We start from the raw sequence: 22,717 nt of genomic DNA on the forward strand, positions 1-22,717 counted from the left end.
CCTCGCGCCCGGCCGCGGTAGAGGTCACTGGAGAGGAAGGAGGAAAACGCCACGAACGTCGTAAAACGCCGGTCTGGGCTGCTTTCCGGCGGGCACTGAGGGACCGCTTTCCGGCGGCGCCCGGCGAGTTGCGGGAGGGGAGTCTGAGGGACGCGCGTCGACTTCCTCGTCCTGGAGTCGGTGTCCAAGGAACCCTAGCCCGAAGTGGGGGTCGGCCTGCGGGGGCCTCCGCCAGTGGCCGTGCCGCTCCAAGCAGTTTCCGCCTCGTCGCACTTCTCCGCTGAGGCGCCGCGCGGCCAGGCAGCGGATCCAGGCCTCAGCTGGGCCCGGGGCCTCCGGGGCTCTCCCGGGCTCAGCATGCCCGGGGTGAAGCTGACCACCCAGGCCTACTGCAAAATGGTGCTTCATGGAGCCAAGTACCCTCACTGTGCCGTCAATGGACTGCTGGTGGCTGAGAAGCAGAAGTCGCGCAAGGAGCACCTGCCGCTGGGCGGCCCGGGCGCCCACCACACTCTCTTCGTGGACTGTATACCCCTGTTCCACGGCACCCTGGCCCTCGCCCCCATGCTGGAGGTGGCCCTCACCCTGGTAAGCGTGGGAACGGCGCCTGGCCGCCCCTCGGAGGTTGGCTTGCAGTCGGCTTCCACGCAGTCCCAGCTGGAAGCTGAGCGGTGTCGGGCGGGAGTCTAGAACCCACCCTCTGAGGTCGCCGTGACGGGGAACGGGGTGACCCGCGGGAACACGTAGCATGTTTGCCGGGCACTTAGGAATTGCCGCTCAGATGGCAGCTTGTAGTCGCAGCGGCCCAAGGAACCGCCTTAACCTTCGTGGGTGTTTTTTAAAGGCGCTTTAGGCGACGAGTAATACATTAATTTCCTGAAAACAGGAGCCTTTATAGAAGCAAACTGTCATTAACTGGGTAATGATTCGAACGCGTTTTTACATTGGGGATTTTGAGTCGCGGGGGAAGTTTTGATGCGTTGTGACCTAAAGGCTGGAGTTTGGTTCGTGCGCACCTTCACAGAGCCGGCTCCCTATCTGACGTGGGTGTAAACGCTGTGGTCCTTTTGATGGTGGTACTCCGGAATCCCAGAGTTGAGACACGTTTTAAAGAGGCGGCGGTGACATCACAGTCACTGCTTCCCCTGAGTGTGTGCGACCGACGTGTCAGGAGAATGTATCTGTTGCCGTCAGTGACTTCCCTAGCATGGTTTTAAAAGCTGGAAGATTTTGTGAAATTAAAAAGCGGGAGCAGTCGTACTTCCTACCCACTAGGCTTATTATGTGTCTGCTTGCAATGACTGCTTTATTGGAGCACATGGGGAAGACTTAGGCCACAGATAAATTGGGTGGTCATTGAATTCTAGGCAGTAGTTTTAGGGGTAGCAAGATCAATAGAGGAAAAAAGACCACCTGTAAATTCCAGTGAATTGTTAAAAAAAAAACCTTAGAGAGAAATAAACTAGCCTCAGACCTGTGTCAGTACCTGAGCTTAGGTACTGTGTATTTTTCTTTTAAGTATAAACTATGACTAAAAGCGTATTTAATTCATGTGGAAAGTAGTTAAGCTTGAGATGGTGTGGGTAGAAATCCTTTCTCTATACATTCCATCAAGTAAAATGAGTCCATTTCATAATTTACCTGATTATGACACCCATGTAAATTGGTAAGCAGGAAGTACCTTTGGGCAAATGGTCCGGGCCCAAGGTTACTGGGCACATCTTTGAGTGCCTATTAAACTGTCACTGTGTGAATTTCTTCATATCATCTCTGAGCAGGAGATAGATAAGAAGTAGATGGTATTTATAAAACCAACCATTTTAGCTTCTGAGGAAATGTACTGTCAGTACCAGAACATCACTGGGGTGTGCATGTGTATGTTTTAGTGCCAGTGTTTTCAACCAGCTGTCTTAATTATTCTGTCATCAAGGGAATTGCAGGCTGATTGGATGTATAGTGCATTCACTAGCAGGGAACTAGATTTACCAGTTGGATTAATGCAGGATTATTTATTTCTCCAATAGTGCCGGGCCTCTGATGGAGGGATATGGCTGAGGATCAAACACAGTACTTGCTTAGCAGCTGAACTTGAACCAAGCAGACAAGTACAGTATCTAAGAATAAGTGTCATATGTAGGGTTAAGCAGAAAGTGGTGAGGGTTCCAAGAGAAGAGTCAGCTCACCCAGGCTTGCAGAGTTAGGAAAGGCAGGCTGCCCAGAGAAAGGGACATGCAAGTAGTGGCCCAGTGGGCCAGCCGTAGTAACCTGAGGCACAGAGGGAGAACATTCAAGGCAGAGGGACCAGCATGTGCAAAGACCAGGAGAAGACTGGGGGTGGAGGAAGAGCTAGAGTGTAAAGGGGCCAGGGGTAGAGAAGTGAGCTGTGGACAGATATTGTAGAGGACCTTGCAGATCACACAAAGGAGTTTGGGCACCATCATGAAGACAGAGGGAAGCCACTGGAGGAGAGTTTCATGGTCAGACTTTTGTCTTAGAGTGATGGTTCTAGCCTACAGCAAAGAGAATGTTGGAGATAAAAGTGAATACAAAACTAGATGCAGAGAGGTGGCCTAAACTGAGTGTAGTGCGAATGCAGAGAAGGATCGGGGGAGCCAGGAGGGAGAATCCACAGGACTTAGTGAATGTGGACATGGGGAAAAGGAAGCAAGGGGGAATCCTCAGTTTCTGAGTTACGCATTGGGAGGACATTGGTGCCTTTCATTGAGGGAAAGTGAAGGCAACCCAGGGTGGAAAGTTGAAATGCATCCGGAGCTCAGAAAATGGATAGGCTGGAGACATAGATTGGAAACCAGGAGCTTCTCAATGACTTTTGAAGCTGTGAGAGCAGGCCGTGTTGGCCAGGACTGTGTGTGGAATGAGGAGAGAGCTATGAACAGAAGCCTGAGGAACTATAGCTTTTACAGGGTAGATGGAAGAACAGAAGTCAGCAGGTAACTTGGTACCCAGAGGGGTAGGAGGAAAAAGAGTGTTGCTTTAAATCCATATACAGTCTTGTCAGAAATAAATAGATATAGACTTGAACTGCACTTGAATTGTAAAAGTATTACTAATTCTTCTCATTCTTAAGTAACCTTTACAGAGTTAAAAAGTTATGTTTCAGTTTCGAGGTATGAGTGCAATACTTGAGAGAATGAAATATGTATACTAACTATAAACAACAGCATCTGAATCACCTTTACATGAATTTTCCCCGTGGAACAGGGCTGATTCTCAAACCACTTACCTAGGGAGAGAAGATTCCCAGAGGGGACCTTGACTCTTAAGATGGGCCCACTGCCACCAGCTTGTTAAGAGGGAAGGAATACCTGGCCAGTGTGTCTCAGTGGCTAGAGCGTTGGTTGACCTGCTCACCGAAGGGTCGCGGGTTCGATTTTCAGTCAAGGGTGCGTGCCTGGATTGCGGATTCCATCACTGGCAGGTTGGAGCAGGTGCAGGAGGCAACCAGTCGATCACATCGATGTTTCTCCCTGCCACCCTTCCACTCTGTCTTTCTTACCCTGGGTTATTACACTCTGCACTCCAGACTCTCAATTTCCAGCACTTCTCCCTTCATTGTTTGAATCTCCTATCCAGCAAACTTAAGTCCAAACTAGATTATCTGCAGTAACTTTTCAGCAGTAAAAATAGCCGGAGTTCTGTCCTTACCCAAGCAGTGGTGGTTTATGCTGGCTTTTCTTACTTACATTGACCAAAATGTTGAGTCATAGACTCAGTATTTGACAAATGTGAAAAAGATGCCAATCTAGTACAATTAAATAACTTTCAGAGTAAAGTTATCTAATCCAAAAATTTTGTATTACAATTAAGGTACTTAAATTTATATAATTCAGTTTTTGACTTAGCAACTTTGTAACCTGGAGGCAATGAAAGATCTCAGTGCAAGAAGCCAGTTTACCAGTATTTCAGCATGTGGAAGATGTAATTTTAATAAAGCACCTAAATCCGTGAAACTGTATAAATGAGGCCTTATTCTTGTGGCTTTTTTCTATTTAGAGAGTTTCACATTGTAATTATTTTTGATAAGTAGGAAAGGCTGACTTGATATACAGGCCATCAAGGGGTAACATGAGATTCCTTTAAAAGGCTTTTCATTATACTTTTCCATTTTAGAAAAATCCTTGCATTTCTGGGTGCTTTTTTTAAAAAAATACTTATCCCTGTTATCTTATTTATCCTTATAACCCTTTGACGTAGGTAGTGATGGAATTATTTCTAATAGCAAAAACCCATAAAACGTTAGTAGGGAAATTAGCATAAACCTGCTGTTCTCTGGGCCCTTTTTGTCCCTTCCCCTCTTTGATTTCCTAGTACAGGGGAGCAGCTTTTGATTACATTCTGCTCAGATGACTTTCTCATTTGCCAGTTGGCCTAATCACCGTGATTCTGGTCCAGAATTCTCCCTGCTGCCTCCATATGAGCCGTCTCTGGGCTCATTTGCAGGGGCTGCTGTCCTCTAGCCCTTTCCTAAGCCCCCTATTTCCTTCTGCCCCTTGTTTACCCTGGGAAAGGGAGATTGCTGCTCTGGGTCTTCCTTTCAGTTCTTCCTCCTGACTTCCCCTCTGTCCCCATCCCATTTACCTCCAGAGCTCTTCTTTTATGGATCCAGCTACTTTCTATTCCATAGACAACTCAGCATCCCACTTGGAAAAGCACTTTTCTTCTCAGTGAAACTAACACAACCCCTCTACTTTTAGCTTCCAAGGCCTGCTTGTTGCCACCACCAACCTCAGCTTGTAAGTGGCAAGCCCTCCTCAGAGTGGCTCTCCTATCATTTCCCTGTTTTGCCTACATTATGGCTGTTTTATAGTCATGAGAGGTGGGTAATAGTGCTTTGAAAATTGTAAGGTGCCTCACATATGCAAATATTAGCAAGTTTGCTGAGAGAAACTACTTTTTTTGTGCCTTACCTAATTGAGAATGAATGGGTTGAACCCAGCACCTTTAGTAGTTCTAGTGTCTGGACTGGAATGAGACAAACACCGCATTGAACAGAGATGGTAGGCTTATACCAAGGTTAAAGTGTCCTTCTTTCTCTCTGAAAAGTAAAAGAAAATACATCAATAAATACAGAATTGGGACTCTTGTATTCAGAGCCAGTTTTACTAAGTTGACATCAGGTTTCAGGGTGTTATTATGAACTTTGATTTTCATTTTGATTGTTTACAAAATGCATACAGGAGTATGGAATCATAGCAGCAAAGCAAGAAAAAAGGAAATGGATTCACTGAGAACAGAGGTCAAATTGCTCCTCAGTTCTTTTGCCTTACCCTACCCCACTTGGGAGGAAGCAAGTTGCTTTTTTAAGTTTTGTTTTATTTTATTTTTTATTGATTTCAGAGAGTGGGAGGGAGAAATAGAAACATCAATGATATGAGAGAATCATCAATCGGCTGCCTCCTACACGCCTCCTACCAGGGATTGAGCCCACAACCAGAGCATGTGCCCTTACCAGGGATTCAGACCTTGACCTCCAGGTTCCTGGGTCGACACTCAACCACTGAGCTGCACTGGCTGGGCTCAAGTTGCATTTACTGAGCAAGCTACCGCTTAAATCCACTAGGATTCTTATTAATGAGCCGTTGGGCTTACTGCAGGATTCTGAAGGCCCTGCCTGCCCCCATCCCCACCCGACCCCATGTCCACACTGCTCATCTTCCACACATTGACTTTCGCTTCACACCAAGTCACTCTCACCTAATAATAGCTGGTACCATTTTCAAGACTATCAAAGGAAACTCTACCCCTCTTTTTAAAACTTGATACCGGGCTAGTTGGTTGGCTCAGTTGGTTGAGTGTTGTCCTGTGCACCAAAAGGTAGCCTGTTCGATTCCCTGTCAGGGCACATACCTGGGTTGTGGGTTAGATTTCCAGTCGGGGCATGTACGGAAGGCAACCAATCAATGTTTCTCATTGAATCCCCCCCCCCCCCCCCCAAAGCATGTCCTCAGTGAAGATAAGAGAGAGAAAGCGAAAACTAAAACTTGTTTACCTACCTCTGTGGGCTCTGATGGCTGACTAGGGGGCCTTAGTCAAGTCTTTATTTCTCACTTTCATGTTCTCCATTCCTCACTTCGTGGCCAGTTGTGTCTATGTCTAGACAGCTGTGGACAGGCTGTGCATGCTCATCATGCGCATCCATATAGTTAAATTGGTTATTCTTGTTCGAATCATTCAAATGTTTCTAAAACCAAGCCAGAGCTTTGTGACCTGGTTCACTTTTTTTTTTTTAATCCTCCCCTGAGGATATTTTTTCCATTGCTTTTCAGAGAGAGTGGAGGGGGAGGACATTGATGTGAGAGAGAGACATCGATTGGTTGCCTCCCGCACACGCACCAACCAAGGCTGGGGATCAAGCCTGCAACAGCAGAGGTACGCGCCCTTGACCAGAATCGAACCTCAGACCCTTCCATATGTGGGCTGACGCTCTAACCACTGAGCCAAACCAGCCAGGGCCTGGTTCACTTTTAGGGTAGCCTCTTCAGAGAGTTCTACTAGAAGTTCAAGATCATGACATTATTTTTATGCTAGAATTTGGCTAGGCCCTCGGAGTTTTTCATACAGGAATTTGCCCTTATCAGCTAAAGTGTAAGTCAGGGTGTGCATCGTGTTTGCTGAGGAATCCTATACCTTTGCCTTCAGCCCAGGAAAAGAATCTAGAAGCAGTTTAGACTGCTCACTAAAAACTGCTGCTGGGGCTAGTCAGGATATCGCCAGTAGCAAATAATTATCTTATCCTTATATTAAAAGCTATGATGCCCTGGCCAGTGTGGCCCAGTGGTTAGGCTGTTAGGTCTTTATAAGAGAGAAGCAGACATTCATTCAGAGTCAAAGATTTGATGGCAGAAGCAGAGGTCACAGTGATGCAGTCATTGGCTAAGGAATGTAGGTGCCCTTGGGATGCTGGAAAAGGCAAGGATAGGATTCTCCCCTAAAGCCTCCAGAAAGAATCAATCCTGCTGACCCATTGTAGACTTCTGACCTATAAAATCATAGATCTGTGTTGTGTTAAGCCACAAGCTTGTGTAACTTGTTACAAGGGCAGTAGGAAACTAATACTGTAGCCAAACTTGGGACACATCTCTAGTTTTGACTTGGGATATAAGGACAGCCCATACCAGAGGGCAGAGAGGGAGATGTCCGAGTGGGCAGAGATGAGGGTTACCTTGAGGACACACTCAAGAGGCTGGTCTTTGATAGGAAACAAAGGCTGAGAGGGCTACACTAAAGGGAAGACTAATCTAGAGAGTGCGGCCAAATGCTACATTTTAAAGCTAGGCTATGCCCTTTGGTGCTACATGGAGATTAAGTTTTTTAAAAAATGAAAGAAACTGCTGCTGTAAGCAGCAATAGAAAGTTTCTAGAACCCATTCCTTTAAGGGGTAACGGAGGCAAAATATAAGTAATTTTGGAGTCATTTGTAGCAAAAAGTTACAGTGAAAGAGCCATTATAAATATTTTGGAGACATAGCCCTAATCTTTTGGGTAGATGACCAAAACATCTAATTGGTTCAATAAGCCTTGGTTTTGACCCAATATGGTAATTTGTGAGCTCTTAGGAGGCCAGAATTATTCTAATCCTCATGTGAGCCAGGGAACCTTGAACTGTAACCATCTTGTAATGTCTGCTTTTAGTCATAAAGGAGACTGAAGTCCAAACCAGAATTCAAGAAAAAGAGCCATAGGACTATATTAAACAAAAAATGAAAAAGAAAAAAGAAAAACCTTTTTAACCAATTAATTCACTATGAAAAAAATGAGTATCAATTTTTCTTCCTCTGCAGACTGAGAACAGAATTTATTGCAGTGTATTATTAAAATTCCATTATGGCAAAACAGTTAGGATAAGCTTTTGTTTTCAGTAATGGTATTAGACCTGCAGGAATCTAAATCCGATGAGAGAAGAGTGGCATTATAAAACAGACTAAAAAACTTTCAAAGCCGGCCACCGTGCTCCCATTTAAAAGCATGCCGCAGGTAATTGAGTGTGTGTGCATGCTCTCTTGCGAGCATCGCTGCCTGCATCTGCCCACCTGTATGTGTGCACCTGTTTACCTCACACTCGAGTATGAAGGGTTTTTCATGGTATGTTGCCACAAATACCGAAGTATAGTGTAAAAAGCCTTGGTTTCAAAAGAGACTTAGATGCCCATCTGGGCTCTGCTACCTGGCTGTGCAAACTTAGAACCTCTGAGCTTTAGTTTGCTTATCCGGGAAGGATTGATTTCAGTAATCTTAAGTATTTTTCAAGCCCCAGAATGCCTCAGTTCTTTATATTGTAAGAGAAGGTGAGTAAAGATGGCCTTCTCTCCCCATAGCACCGCACCTGTTCAATATGCCTCAGCATTGGGGCCTTCCAAAGGGACTTAGCAAGAAGTTCATTCCTCGTGTCTAGCCCCACCCCTTCTGGCCTTTACAAGGTCCACATATGGGAAGATGCCCCACCTCAGTGAGAGTGAGGGGCCCGTGCTCTTCTGTGCTCTCTCTGGCCTCACATGGATCGTGGAAAGCAAGTTGGTGTGACCTTTTTTCTGTGAACACCCATTTCATTATTGTAGCCCTTTTTCTGGGGGAAGGATACAGGTTTATATGGTGCCTAGTCCCAGCATTTGGGAGGGAGGGGGTCTCCTGTGTTTATTAAGACTTGACACTTAAGGGGAAATTATTTATCTTCCCAATTTTTGTTCCTTTTTCAGATTGATTCATGGTGCAAAGATAATAGCTATGTGATTGCTGGTTATTACCAAGCTAATGAACGAATAAAGGATGCCAGGTATGTTCGTGCAAAAACCCTCTGTGGTCTGAAAGAATGATCGTGTGATAGACAAAGACATCTCTGATGTGCATTTTAACCTTCTGTAGGCGCAAGATGCCAAATCTGTGAGAACGAAACCCCTCCCCCCCCCCCGTGCTTGTTTATAGTATTTGAGGGGAACTGTGGAGTGAATAATTTCAAACAACAGAAAGTCTAAACATTTATATTAACTTTGGGATTCTGTTTTGTATCTTCTTTATTTTGCTTGAAGAAAATTCATGCAGTGAAAGCAATAGTCATGGACCTCCAGTTTCTATCCCCACTCAGCTCTGCCTTACTTCCCATTCCCGAACAAGGAATGATGTAGGACAGAACATTAGGAAAGAATACCACCCTCCTTGGGGATAATTAAAACAACTTTTAGATTTGGTGCTCTGTGATGAAAATATGGTGTGTGCTGCTTCCTTCATATTGGCTCCTGGTTCCTTTCTCATTAATGAACAAAGTGGAGTACTCTGCTTTAGATCTGCCTCAGTCCCAACAGAAAAATAGATGGCACACTATAATTAGGATAATTTGAGGAGGGCTTGATAAGCAGATTGCTTCCAAAGGTGTGGGAGGTATGTAAGAGGCCTCACAAGAGAGTAGTGCAGTAACCCAAAGGTGGCAGCAGAAGCCAGTCACCTGGGCCTGATAGGACAGGGAGGAAAGTTGAATAAAGAAGTCCACCTCTGGAAGGGATTAAGATGTACAAATTTCCGGTTATAAAAACAGTCACAGGGATGTAAAGTACAGCATAGAGAATGTAGTCTGTACTATTACAATAACTGTGTGGTGTCAGGTGAGTACTTTACTTAATGGGCTGATCACTTTGTAAGTTATATAAATGTCCAATCACTATGTTGTACACCTGCTTCTAATATAATGTATGTCAGTGGTAATAGAAATAAGCCAATCAGAGAAAGACAAGTATCATATGATCTTACTTATATGGGGAATCTAATCAACAAAATAGATCCAGAGACATAGAAGCATGGAACAGACTGATGAATCTCAGAGGGAAGGCAGGGGTAGAGGGGTGGGAAGAGATTAACCTAAGAACTTATGTACACATGTGCATAATCCATGGACACAGACAGTAGTGTGGTGAAGGCCTGGGGGGGGTACAGGGTGGAGGGGATCAATGGGGAGAAAAGGGGTCATTTGTAATACTTTCAACAATAAAGATAAATTAAAACAGAAAAAAGAAAGAAAAAAGAAGTCATCCTTAAGAGGAACAATGCCCTTTGGTTGAGGGACATGGCCAGCAACTGGCCAGATGTGACCACATAAGAAGAGGCCCAACGGAGTCATTCCCTGACCTCCCTCTGAGTTCCTCCAGCCAGGAACCAGGGCAGATGGAAAGTCAGGAGCACAGTATGTAACGGGAAGCACTGACATGCTTTCCTCACATTGACTAACTCCAGTGTCCAGGCAGTGAGGAGATGCAGTCAAGTACCTCAGACCGAAACTCCTCCTGAAAATATGTCCACTTGCCCAGCATAGGCAAGAGGTTGGACTCCAATAGTATTTTTGGAAATAATGCAATAAGCTGGTGACCAAATATTGCTATTACTGATGAGACACAAGGTACTGCAGGGACTTAAACCCTCCTACCCTTGGAGGACTGGGTCCAGTAGGGATTCTGAGGGAAACAGAGTAACAAGCGAAACACTGGGTTCAAAACAACTATTGAAGCCTCCCCCAGGATGACAGTGCATAGGCACTCTCTGAGCCCTGGTTCCTTAGCTTCTCCCACTACCTTTCTGTTCTTTCTCAGAACCCAGAGCACCCCTCATTTCTCCTCCTCAGGTGCATCTGTGACTAACCTCACTCCTTCTAGGACCTCCTCTCCATTCAATTCTATCCACCTCCCATGTATTGATGGCTCAATGTTAGCATTCCCATCTCTGATCTAGAGCCTATTCATGGGGTCCATCTCAGGCTTGGTCTTTGACTAGGCACAGAATGCCCTCCCTGAGCAGCCAAGCTCTGTGCTGAGCAAAGCTAAAGACTCTTGGCCTTGCCTGCAGGTTGCTGGGTTGAATATGAAAGATATTGCCAACACAGGACTAACAGAAAATAACAGGCCAGTTGTCATGAGGGTGGTGCAGAGGACTGTGACAGCAGGAGCAGGGAGGAGTTGCATCTGTTAGTCTGACCAGAGGAGCCCACAGGGAAGGGAGTCATTGGAATTGGGCACTCAAGAGTAGACAGGGTCTTGTCAAGTGGGGACCGGGAAGGAAGAGCTTTTCAAGAGGGGACAACATGATGAAGACACCAGCTGGAAAAGAGGGCTGGGCCATGGGGTGCACACACAGACAAAATGCTACCAGTGGAGTCTGGAAAGGTAGGGAGAGGCATACCCAGGGCTCTAAGGTATTTTGAACTTTATTTTGTGAGCAGTGGGGAGCTACCCTTGGAAGGAGGGTTTTCCTGAACCAAGCAGTTCTTTCCCACAGCTACTCTTGAAGAAAGGAGAGGGGACTAGGCAAGAGGTAAGGTCCCTGGCTTGTCAAGTGAGTGTAGATACCTCCCCTTCCTTTATTTCCTGCCCCTACCCCCAAGTCCATGCCCTTACATGGTCACCCCTAGTGTACCTGCACAGGGTCTCTTGTCTGCATGCTTCATTTGGCTCATGGCCTCTCCATCTTCCTGCCTCTATTCAGACCTTTTTTAGCTCAGCCTGGAATTATCTTACTCAGGCACCATTTTCATGCTATTTATATCTTCTAAATGCCCTGCTTCCTTTACCTGCTATATGCTCAGGAGGTTTTGCATTCCCCCATTGATGTCAATATTTAAGTACCTACTAACCAACCATTTCTCAGATCCATAGAGAAAATAAAACATTAGCAGGGGTGGGGGGTAGAGATGCCCAGTAACTCTTTAGTTCCTTCTTTTTTTTTTTTTTTTAAATATATCTTTATTGATTTCAGAGAGAGGAAAGGAGAGAGAGAGAGCTAGAAACACCAATGATGAGAGAGTCATTGGCTGCAGCCCGCAACTCGGGCATGTGCCCTGACCGGGAATCGAACCCTGATCGCCTGGATCCTAGGTCGACGCTTAACCGTTGAGCCACGCCCGGCCGGGCTTTAGTTCCTTCTGATGAGCCTGTCTCTGCTCTACTTCAGGATTTCATCCATCCCTCTGACATGCTGGTGCTGTGTTGGGAGTAAACCTGGAGTCCCTAACACTGTACCCAGCCTAGGGCTTCACTGGTGTTGTCCTATCTAATTCTCACAAGGATGCTCAGGTAAAGAAACTCCAGCCAGAGGTGGTTCCCGCACAAAGGCTACACCACACGGAAACTCAGGAGCTTGGGACATGCCAGCTTTCTTCAGCACTATTTGCTCTACCTGAGAATCTTCCCTTTTCTTTTCAGCCAGACCTAGCTGAAAATATGCTCTTCTTTTAGAAATACCAGCTGATTAATGGTGTCTCACAGCATAGGCTTTGGAGCCAGAGGAACTTGGGTTCAAACCTAGGTGACTTACTGATTCACCTCCTTGGCCTCAGTGTCCTATCTGTAAAATGGAGCTAGCAGCGAGTGGTTGTGAAGGTAGAGTGAAGCAACGAGCAGCATTTTACCTTTGCGCTTGGTTCAGACTAGGAGCTGGTGCCATTACTAGTCCTATGGTCACTTTATTCAAAAAAAGGATCATTCGGTGCTTTAACATTTTATAAAAGAAATGTTAAGGTGTTTGTAACTGTTTTATTCATTTCCTAAACTTGAGGTTTTTACATTGTTTCATTATGTCATGTCATAATTACTGGTGTTTTGCTTCATAATCAGCATTTCATGTGGGTAAATTTCAGTACCAGGCACTGTGCCCTGGCCTGAGATAGATAATAAAAAGTTTTTAGATACAAAATGTAAAAATGCGCCCGGCCAGGTGTGGCTCAGCACTTGAGCATTGACCTAGGATCCAGGCGATCAGGGTTTGATTCCTGGTCAGGGCACATGCCCGGGTTATGGGCTCGATCCCCAGTCGGGGGCTTGCAGGAGGCAGCTGATCAATGACTCTCATCGTTGATGGTTCTATCTCTCTCTCTCCCTCTCCTTTCCTCTCTCTGAAATCAATAAAGATATATTTTAAAAATTTAAAAAAATGTAAAAATGTAAGATCTCAGTTAGGAGTAAATGCCTAGCTTTGTACTGGTTGGGAAGGGGCTTAGCAAAGTGGTCTCTGTCTCCAGGGTTCCTGCAATTTTATTTGGCAGCTGACTCTTCACGGGAACAGGAGTTGAAATTACCTGGTAGAAAAACAAAGTACTGACTTTAATATCATAATGCAACAGTCTTACATTAAGAATGAGGTAGGTCAGTATTTGAGACTAAGTGCAAAATACAAAAAACTAAACAAAATTGGCCATTCTTTCAAATACTTTGGCAATTTATTAACTCAATTTTTTTTTAAACTTCTTTCAAAAGAATAAGTTTTAAATTTGAGTTCTTGGGCATCTGAAATGGTAGCTTTTATTTTTAATGAATGTTTCTTAACTCCCCTTCCCAGTAGAAGTCACCAACTACTATGATAATCATAAGTGTTAGGATAATGGTTTTGTTACTTTCTTCATGGTACATGCTTACAGGTCCTTAGAGGATCATGCACTTAGCAAATGCCAGCTTCTTTTCCCTTTGCACCTGAGGTGTAGGTGAGTCAGGACCAGTAACGATGCAGAGCAGTCAGGGTGTCTCTTCCACATTTGGTGGACAAATAGGCAGCCCTGTTCCTGCTCCTCTCCGGTTCCCATTCGAGCTGTGGGAACTTGGCCCCTGTGTTCAGTGAAGCACTGCTTTCCGTGCCGACCTGAGAGACAAGAATCTCTGGGCCTCTTTCATTTTTAAACTTTTTTATTTTCATTTTTCTTAACACAATACTGCAGACTTATAATCAACATATCACTACAAATTCTCAATTTTGAAAGTGAAAATAGAATAAATAGATACTATAAAACATTTATTCTGTGTTTTGTTTGTTTTTTCAGTTTAATCACAAGGAAAGAATTGTAATTGTGTGTTTCTTTAAATAAATTCAAAATAATGAATGTATTTTCATGGCCATTAAAATACATTTTGGGGGGGGATACCCTGTTTATAGCTCAGTCCCTGCTTCAAAAAGCTGAGATTCTAATTGTGTGGGGAAAACAAGATGCAGAAAAAGACAACTGCATGCCAAGGATTAAGTGTCAAAGCCTTAAGAAGTAAACAGTGTTTAGAGAAGGGACAAATAGACCTCATCTGGGCAGCGTGGCAAGTCCTCCCAGAAAGGGGGTCGTTTTCTAGGCATTAAAGATGGGAATGAGTTCAGTAAGCAAAGATTAGTATGGGAGGGCATTCCAAACGGAACAGTATGAGGGAGGAAGGTGATATATAGACAGTTTTACTGAATAAGTAAATAAGTAGGTCACTTACTGAATAAAGACACACAGAGCTTTGTTCCTGTGGGTAGGAATGATAGCCGTGTCCACAGTGAGAAAGGCTGAAAAAGGTGGGCTTTTATCTTACAAGCAAGTGGAGAGGGGTAGAAGTTTCATTTTAGCAAAATTGATCTAAAGAGTTTTCAGGATGTATCAGATAAGAAGAGCCTAGAAATTGAGACCAGTTAGGAAATTTTTAAAACCCATGGCTATGGTGGTATAAAATACATGACAGAGAATGAAGGAGACAGAGGCAAGGAAAGAATCTACAGCACCTGATGAGTGAGTGAAGAAAAGTGGGAAAGGTAACCTCAATCAGAGAAGCTGGACATAGGCCAGCCCACCTGGACGTGGTAGGTGCCAGCTGGGAGGCCTTGGAAGGGTGGCAGGTGTTAGGTAGATTTCGAGGGTGCTAGCCCACAGAGGCAAGGGGGTAGAACCAGATTGCACAGTTGTATAAGAAAATGGAGAAGGGCGACAAGATCATTGACTTACTGAAGAAGCTTAAGAAATGTGGTTGAGCCCTGGCCAATGTGGTATGGCTCAGTGGTTAGAGTGTCGGCCTGAGCACCAAAGGGTCTCGGGTTTGATTCCCGGTCAAGGGCATGTACCTGGGTTCCAGGTTTGTTCTCCAACCCCAGTTGGGGCATGTGTGGGAGGCAACCAGTCGATGTGTCTCAAATCAATGTTTCTCTCTCCCCTCCACCCTTTCCACTCTCTCTAAAAATATATGGAAAAAATATCCTTGGGCGAGGATTAACCAGAAAGAAAGAAAAAAAGAGAGAGAGAGAGAGAGAGAGAAAGGGGGGGGAGGAAGGGAGGAAGGAAGGGAGGGAGGGAGGGAGGGAGGGAGGGAGGGAGGGAGGAAGGAAGGAAGGAAGGAAGGAAGGAAGGAAGGAAGGAAGGAAGGAAGGAAGGAAGGAAGGAAGGAAGGAAGGAAGGAAGGAAGGAAGGAAATGTGGTTGAAAAGGAGGAAGGAGGTTAGACAGTGGCTAGAGGGAACCAGTTAAATAATTTTTTTTATCCTAAATAGGAAAAGACTTACCCAGATTTGACAGGAGAGCTATCAGATTTGATGGGGAATATGAGTAAAGCCCTGAGGAGGAGGTCAGAATGGATGGGCCTGTGGGCAGGGGGGAGGAGGCCTCTTCCTGAAACAGGATAAAAAAATAACTTTGTGTATGGGGGGTAGCCAGGCATGATGTGGGAGCCACTCTGTAATTCATTTTTATTGACTTAAGGTAGAAAGTTGTCATTTATCAAGGTTGTGATGGGACAGAGCCAGAGCCAGCAATTGAAAGGTCACAAACATGAAGAACATTTGGAATGGCTTGGGAATTTTAGAAAAAAATTTTTAAAGAGAAAGCAAGCAGCTCAATTGCCAGCAGCTAAGAGGTAGACAGGGTCACTTTGGGAGCTTGCAGATGGAAAAGGCAGGCCCAGGAGGCTTCCAGCTTGGAGCTTGACACTAGCCTGGACGGTTCAGCAGCAGTCCATCTAAGTGCCGTGGATAGCACTCTCCAATGGGTCCCAGGGAGCCTTTCTATTTAGAAGATGCCTTCTCAGGATCCCCTTCACAAGGGCTTCCTGGTGGGATGAGACAGGACCTGCTTTGCACTGTGCTCCCCATTGCCCTTACGGCATTCCCTGTCCTCAGCACAAGTCATTGCAGCTGGACCACTGGTCTTTTCATCATTGCTTGTTAACTTTGCTGTAGGTAGACAGTGTTGAGTGGCACTAACTAGGACGTGGTAAACCCACTGGTTCTTCTTTTGCAGTCCAAACCAGGTTGCAGAAAAGGTAGCCTCCAGAATTGCCGAGGGCTTCAGCGATACCGCTCTCATCATGGTAAGTCACTCTTGATTGGCCGTTGTGTTTTCTGTCTACAGGATGGCTACTTAGCATTTCCTTGCTAACATAGAGCTTTGCTGTATATGCAGTCTTTCTTTCTGCAGACACTTCAAACCATTGCCACCTTTTGTAGTCACAGCGCATGGATATCCAGAAAGGGAGAGTCATTTCTCAAAGTGGGATCCCCATATTGGCAGCATCAGCACCAGCCGAGAATTTGTTAGAAATGCAGATTCTTGGGGCCCATCAGTCTGTGTTTTAATATGCTTCCAGATGATTCCAATGCACACTCAAGCATGGGAGCCATTCAGTTAGAATAGCCAGCATAGCCTATAGGGAAAGAAGGAAGGAAGGAGTCAGGTAGATAAGTAGCTAACATAAGAACCTTGTTAAATAAACTCAATTCAGACAGATTTCTAACAGGAAGGAAAGAAGTAATGTTTGAAAGCTCTACTTTTGTGAAGAAACAATGAAATGGTGTTTATCCTACATAACACATAGTTGACCTTAAGCCACACTGGTGCAATTCCACACATCACATGTGCAGTGTCTGCACACTGTGAGGCAGGGTTTCTGCCATGGGCCATGAGGAGGTGCTGCCTTTGACTTTTTGTTAGCTCTCTTCATGACTGTCCTTTGTCTTGTGTGCAGGTAGACAACACTAAGTTTACAATGGACTGCGTGGTACCTACGATCCATGTGTACGAACACCATGAAAACAAATGGCGGTGCAGAGACCCACACTAGTGAGTGCTGTGTTCTCAGGATGACCTATGTACAGAGTATGCTGGGGCCTGTTCCCTGCTCCCAGGTCCCACAGGAAAGGGATCCCAACCTCCTGTGCTTTTCAGTTAGCCTTTTCTCCAGAGGAGCATACAACCCTCCTACAGAAATCATGTGCGTTCCTCTGCTCCTGGGCCACTGAGGCAAATAGAGCTTCAGAGCAGTAGAGGGAATCTGAGTGTTACTCAGGGTCTTCCCGCCCCAAACCCCAGGGCACCTCTCCATAAGCCAAACCCTCTTTCCTGGCATTTGGTTTGGTTTATTTGTAATCACTCAGAAAGCATTAGTCATCTACCTCCAGTTCTGTCAGCATTTTAACCATGTTGTGTATTGTTGATATACATCTTCATGTGTTTAAAATGTACATTTGCTAGTATTTGTTATATTGTCTTCCTTTATACCACTCTGCATGTGGCTGGTTTGCTGTTTGCTCTATTGAAAAGGCAGACTTTTTTTTTGTTAAGAGGCTAATTTCTCCTGTTTCACCCTGTAGTGATTACTGTGAAGACTGGCCAGAGGCCCAGAGGATCTCCGCGTCACTCCTGGATAGCCGGTCCTATGAAACGCTTGTCGATTTCGACAACCACCTGGATGACATTCGGAATGACTGGACCAATCCCGAGATCAATAAAGCTGTTCTGCACCTGTGTTAGGGAGAGATTTCAATGACTAGTCTCTGGGCATTTCCACTGGGCTGAAGAAGAAAAGCTATTTTTAAATGTAAATAAAATATCTCATTGCCTGTGTGGAAAACTGACAGTTTTCAGAAGTGGCGTGTGCCTTGAAAGAGAGCAGAATGTTCCATCAGTCATCTTTTTAATGCAGAGTCTCTAGAAGAGGTACCAACTGTCCAATCTGACCATCCCTGTGGAGTTCTTCCCAGTTGTGTGTTGCCATAATCCTCCCAATCAAAGCTGTTTCTGCTTGTCCAAGATTGTTCCTATTAAACAGTTTTAATTAACCTTTTATAATCTGGAGAGGATACTTTTTAAGACTTATGAACTATCTTTAAAAAAGCAACGACGATCATATCTTATACCTGAATGAGAGTGTTTGTGAGTTTTCATCCAGTTTGAGTTAATGTCATCCAGCCCTGGGATTGGGCCGGTGCGTAGTGTGCAGGTGCCCAGTCAGTGTCTGAGAACCTTTGTGTTGGTTGGTGTTCAGCGGTCGGAAGGCTACAGCTCTCAACAGCACTGCCCCACATGGTGTGGAGCTAATGTAGCTGCTGCAACTCTACACAGTGGGAATAAAGCCACTGTTGCCTGAGAAACCTTCATCACTAAGGGTAAAAACAAACATCGTTGGTAATGGGAGCGCAGTGTAATGCTTCTCGATCAACCAGAAAACTTGTAACCTGTGGAATCAAAAAAGGAAACGGAACCAGTACTAAGATTATTTTTAAAAGGCAAGAATCAGTTCTAACTCTAACTTGCATGATTATCTAAAGGATTCTAATTTATGCCTTCAAAATTATTTTTTCTTTTGTATTTGAAGTAATGAGCAAAACAAAATTTAGACTCCTGTCTGTAATGTTTATACATAGAACTTATTATGGTTAAACTTTTTAACCCAATCATAGGAAGCTGATGGGGAAATTTGATGGTACCATTACATTTTTTATATGAACTATTGTGCAGAATTCAGAGAACCCTATATTTCCTACTGTCTTTTTCTTTGACTATGAAGGAAATTTGTAACAATTAGCATGATCTGTTGAAAGGGTTTATGACACAGCATTCATTATTTTCTCTTGACAAATAGGAAAAAATTTTCAGACATTGCTTATAATAGATGTGCTTTATTTAACCCACCAAATTCTCTCTTCCCCTTTCTTCAAACACCTCTTACCCTTAACTTTTGAAGCTGACATTAATTTGTGTGGGGAGCACAAACGAAGGGGATCAGTGCACTTTTTCTCACTGTCCTCACCGTAGAGCCCAGCACCACGAGCAGTCTTGTTCCAAATTGGTTTGGGTTTGTTTCCAAAGGAGAAAAATCACCTCTAACATTTGCCACAGAAAAGGCTGTCTTCATGGGGTTCAAATGAGTGTGTGCTATCTCCAGTTCAAGGTCAGAGATACTTGGAATCAAGGTGTGGCTAAGGCTACTTTGGGAGGCATTTTAAAGACAGTCTAAAAACCATGGTGGTTTTCCCTCATTTTTACCTCTTTGTAGAATTCTTGCACTTGATTGTTCCACCAGCTCCCCAGAAATGTGTACCATCCTCCAGTTTGCGTTTCAACCTAGAACCAGATCATTTCTGTGGCTGAGTCAGGCTTAGATTTTCAGAAGGAAACATATTAAATATTCAGAAGAAAAGAATGTATTTGGTAAAAAAGCAGTAACATTTCCAAGATACAGTACCTGCTCCCATATCCTTGTAGGAATGGCAAAAGCCTCTGCTGAGCCCCCAGCCCCTGTGCTGGGCTCCTTCCCTCTTGCCTGTCTAAGCCTTGCTGTGTGGCCTCTGCACCTCCAGGCTCCCTGGCCCTAAGAACAGGCTTCATTTTTGCCCCACCCAGGGAGAAATGAGAGCCTGTCAGAGTATAAAATGTATTCATACTCTGCCTTTGTATAGAAAAGACTTAAAGGAGCAACACAAAGTATATTTGTACATTGGAGAAATCTTTGTTCATCAAAATGTTCTTAAATCTCTTAAATCTGAAGGGCTTAGGAGAGAGGGTATGTGTGTGGAGCTATCCCCTTAGAGCCATCCATATGCTTAAAGTCATTCTGGTGAACATTTTTATCTCTTGTATAACATCCATTAAGATGTGAGTAGCACAAATTCTTTACAAAAAATTGTCATTTTTAATTTCTAATCATGGTTGCATTTAAGAACTGAAGATACTAAACATGGAAAAGTAAGCAGTAACTACATAAGTAACAAAAAGCAGTGTGCTTGCTAAGGAAAAATTGATTTTGCTAGTTCTAACGAAATTAGGTTAACATAGAACAGAAAACAACTTAGAAATCTTGAGTAATTTGAATTTTCAAGTTACTTTCCCTGGGAGCTGATATTTTTAAGCTTCATCTGTGTAACAAGTTCTGTATAATTAGTTTTTATTTAATAGCTTATTTTTCTAAGTGATGTACTTGGAAAACCTATTGTTGTTCGTGCATATAGTAATTCTCACCTTGTCTCACCTGCCTTTTTTGTTTTGCCACCAAAAGAAACATTTGCTTCTAAAACTGCTGCTTCTTAGAATTATATTTATCTTAACACAGTAGCTACTTGATGACATCATGGTAAGTGGAAAATAGCCATGGGCATTAATCTCCATACCCTGTGGGCATTTTTAGCAATTTTAGTGAAGAGAGCTGAATTTAAAAATAGACTTCCGCTCACTAATTGACATTTGTTAAAGCTTTCCATCAACTCACTGTCCCTTAAGCATTGGATTTTTCTCTCAGTTCAATAGAAAGCCTGGCACAAATGTTAGTTTGCGTTCCCCCTGCCAACTCTCCGTTAGATGATATATTAATCTAACCTAATTTCCATACACCTCAGAATCCAGAGGAGGAGAAATATGTTCATTCTCATAATGTTGACTGTTACCCCTTAAAATGCAAAACCTGATCGAGTTTATTATTTCCTAGAAGTAAATGGCCATTCTAAGGGCCCTCTTCCTCTAGGATTGACTTCTTAGCGTGGACATCCCCTTGCAGTGATCTGGGGGTTTTTCTTTAGAATGCGAGACCTAGTCCAGCTTTAGGATGGCAAGAATTGTGTTCTGATCTTTTGCTTTTAGAATATGGCAAGTGCCCGCCAAGCATCCACTGGAATTTGGAGGAAACCTTTGGCTTGAACTTGTAAAGCAGAATAGCATCCTGCATTTAGCGCTGTCTGAAACACATTCCAGATACCATCAATAAATCTGTAAATAACGGAATTTCAGAACACTCATGAAGTTCTATGGGCAAGGCTCCTTGGGGTGTCTGCACCAACGCAGGGAACTCGCTGAGTTTGCCGAGGGCCCTTGGTGTTCCCCAAACACTGAGGATTAAGTGAAAACCTAAGGTGGGCCTGATTTAGAGCCCTCCAGGTCCCCTTCCCCATTTACTTCCTGACTAAAGAAGAATTGGTCATTTCTCAGGATTGGATGTTCTCAAAAAAGAGAATCTTCTGTCGCCCCCAGCAGTGCCTCATTTCTTCCTCGATAACTCCTAACGCTGCAGCGGTGTCTGGTGTGAGCTAGTAGCAGGGGTGTGGCAGTGATTAGTCGGAGTGCCAGGTGTGAATCCCAGCTTTGCCATTTTCTAGTTCTGTGGTTGTGGGCAAGTTACCCCTGCCTGGGTCTTGTCTGAAAAATGAGGTTATAACACCTACTTGCAGTGATGTCATGGGGACCAGAGGGAATAATACCTGTAGAATGTCTTAGGCCTGCATCGAAAAGAGTTCTTAACTGCTAATGTTTTAACAATTCAAGAACATACTATTGGCCAGAGTGATAAGTGCTTATTCATAGTAAACATTCAGCGAACGTCTATTAAATAGTGAGTGAGTGAAAGCAATTGTTCTCCAAAGATAACAGCAGCTTACATTTCTTGCTTTTGTTTATATTGCCTTGTTGAGGACTGAGTGAAGAAATAAAGTGGAGTTGCTAAAGTCAGGCTGCTAAGTTACTAAAATCAAGTAGTCTGAGGCAGAGGAAACAATCTCTTGCTTTAACCAGCCTGGGAACTTAAACTTTTGAACCCCCCAGTATTCCTGGAGATACAAACATATAGGTCCTATAGATAACCCTCTGGTTACCCCCTAAAGGACTTAGGAAAGAATGCTCAGGTCCAGAGCACCAGTCATCTAGGATCAGCATCTTGGACCAATCCAGAGGCTAAGAATGCAGGACTGATTCTTCTTAAGAGCATACTTTTTACTATAAGAACTTTCAGTGTTTCTTCTTTAGAACATTCTGGATATTACCTAGTTATGTTTATGATTTGCAAACCCTAAGAGCCTTGAATAAATCTTTATCATTAATTTCTAGCCAAAGCCTCCTGACTTTTGTGCTCAGTTGGGAGGGCTGACACCGATATTGCTGCAGTTAACATTCTTGCATGTGCTTTTTCATGCACACACGTACACAGTTCTTTGGGGGTTTTATGTAGACATGAACCTGTTGGGGGCGTTTGCTCAACTTTTTAGGATATATTTGGTCAGTTGAATACCCTGCACACAGTGTGTGAGAGCTCCAGTTTCTCTATATCTTCGAAGACCCAACACTTTATTACTGGTGTTTAATTTTCAGACATTTTGGCGATGTGTAATGATCTTGTGAATTATTGGCCTAAATATGAAAAGTACAGCAATAGAGCTTCCAGAAAATAACAGGCGAATGTATTCATGACCTTGGGCCTGGCAAAGATTTTTAAACAGGACGCAAAGACACAATAAATTGTACTACATTAAAATCACGAACTTTTGTTCATTAAGACACAATTAGGATGGTGAAAAGGGAAGTCAGAAGATATAAATTTATAATACAATTACCCAACGAAAGAATTCTATCCAACATATCTATCCAAATGTATTAAAAATTACAGGTCAATTAAAAGAAAGACAACTGAATTGATCAGGCACCTCCTAAAAGAAGATACCCAAATGGCCAATAAGCATATGAAAAGGTGCTCAACTAACGTCATCAAGGAGAAGCAAACTGAAAACATGAGAGTCCATTTTTTAATGGGAAGAAAATGTCAAGAAGCAGAATCCCCCGCTGGAAGGCTGAATCGCCCGCTATCGATGAATCCCCGTCGATAGAAGGCTGCTATCGATGTGGTCTGCCGCCTCTGCCATCCTGGCCTCCCACCTGGTCCTGCCCTGCAGCTCAGAGCTAGACCTTC

The 22,717-nt window shown here is 43.9% G+C and overlaps 1 protein-coding gene across 2 annotated transcripts; it reads left to right on the forward strand.

Annotated features, from left to right (window-relative positions):
* Positions 1-146: 146 nt before the first annotated feature.
* On the forward strand, positions 147-21,860 carry EMC8 (ER membrane protein complex subunit 8). Of its 2 annotated transcripts, none has more exons than XM_016197220.2 (5): positions 147-588; positions 8,715-8,791; positions 16,015-16,084; positions 16,739-16,833; positions 17,364-21,860. In XM_016197220.2, exons 1-5 carry the CDS (start codon positions 358-360, stop codon positions 17,521-17,523), a joined length of 633 nt encoding a protein of 210 aa, XP_016052706.1. In that variant the 5' UTR covers positions 147-357; the 3' UTR covers positions 17,524-21,860. The 2 variants fall into 2 exon arrangements, with proteins under 2 accessions (XP_016052706.1, XP_087682929.1); XM_087826803.1 differs by having other exon boundaries at positions 16,743-16,833.
* Positions 21,861-22,717: the final 857 nt, after the last annotated feature.

Source organism: Miniopterus natalensis, chromosome 18 (assembly GCF_054644295.1).
Source record: "Miniopterus natalensis isolate mMinNat1 chromosome 18, mMinNat1.hap1, whole genome shotgun sequence".
In the NCBI taxonomy this organism is placed as follows: Eukaryota; Metazoa; Chordata; class Mammalia; order Chiroptera; family Miniopteridae; genus Miniopterus; species Miniopterus natalensis.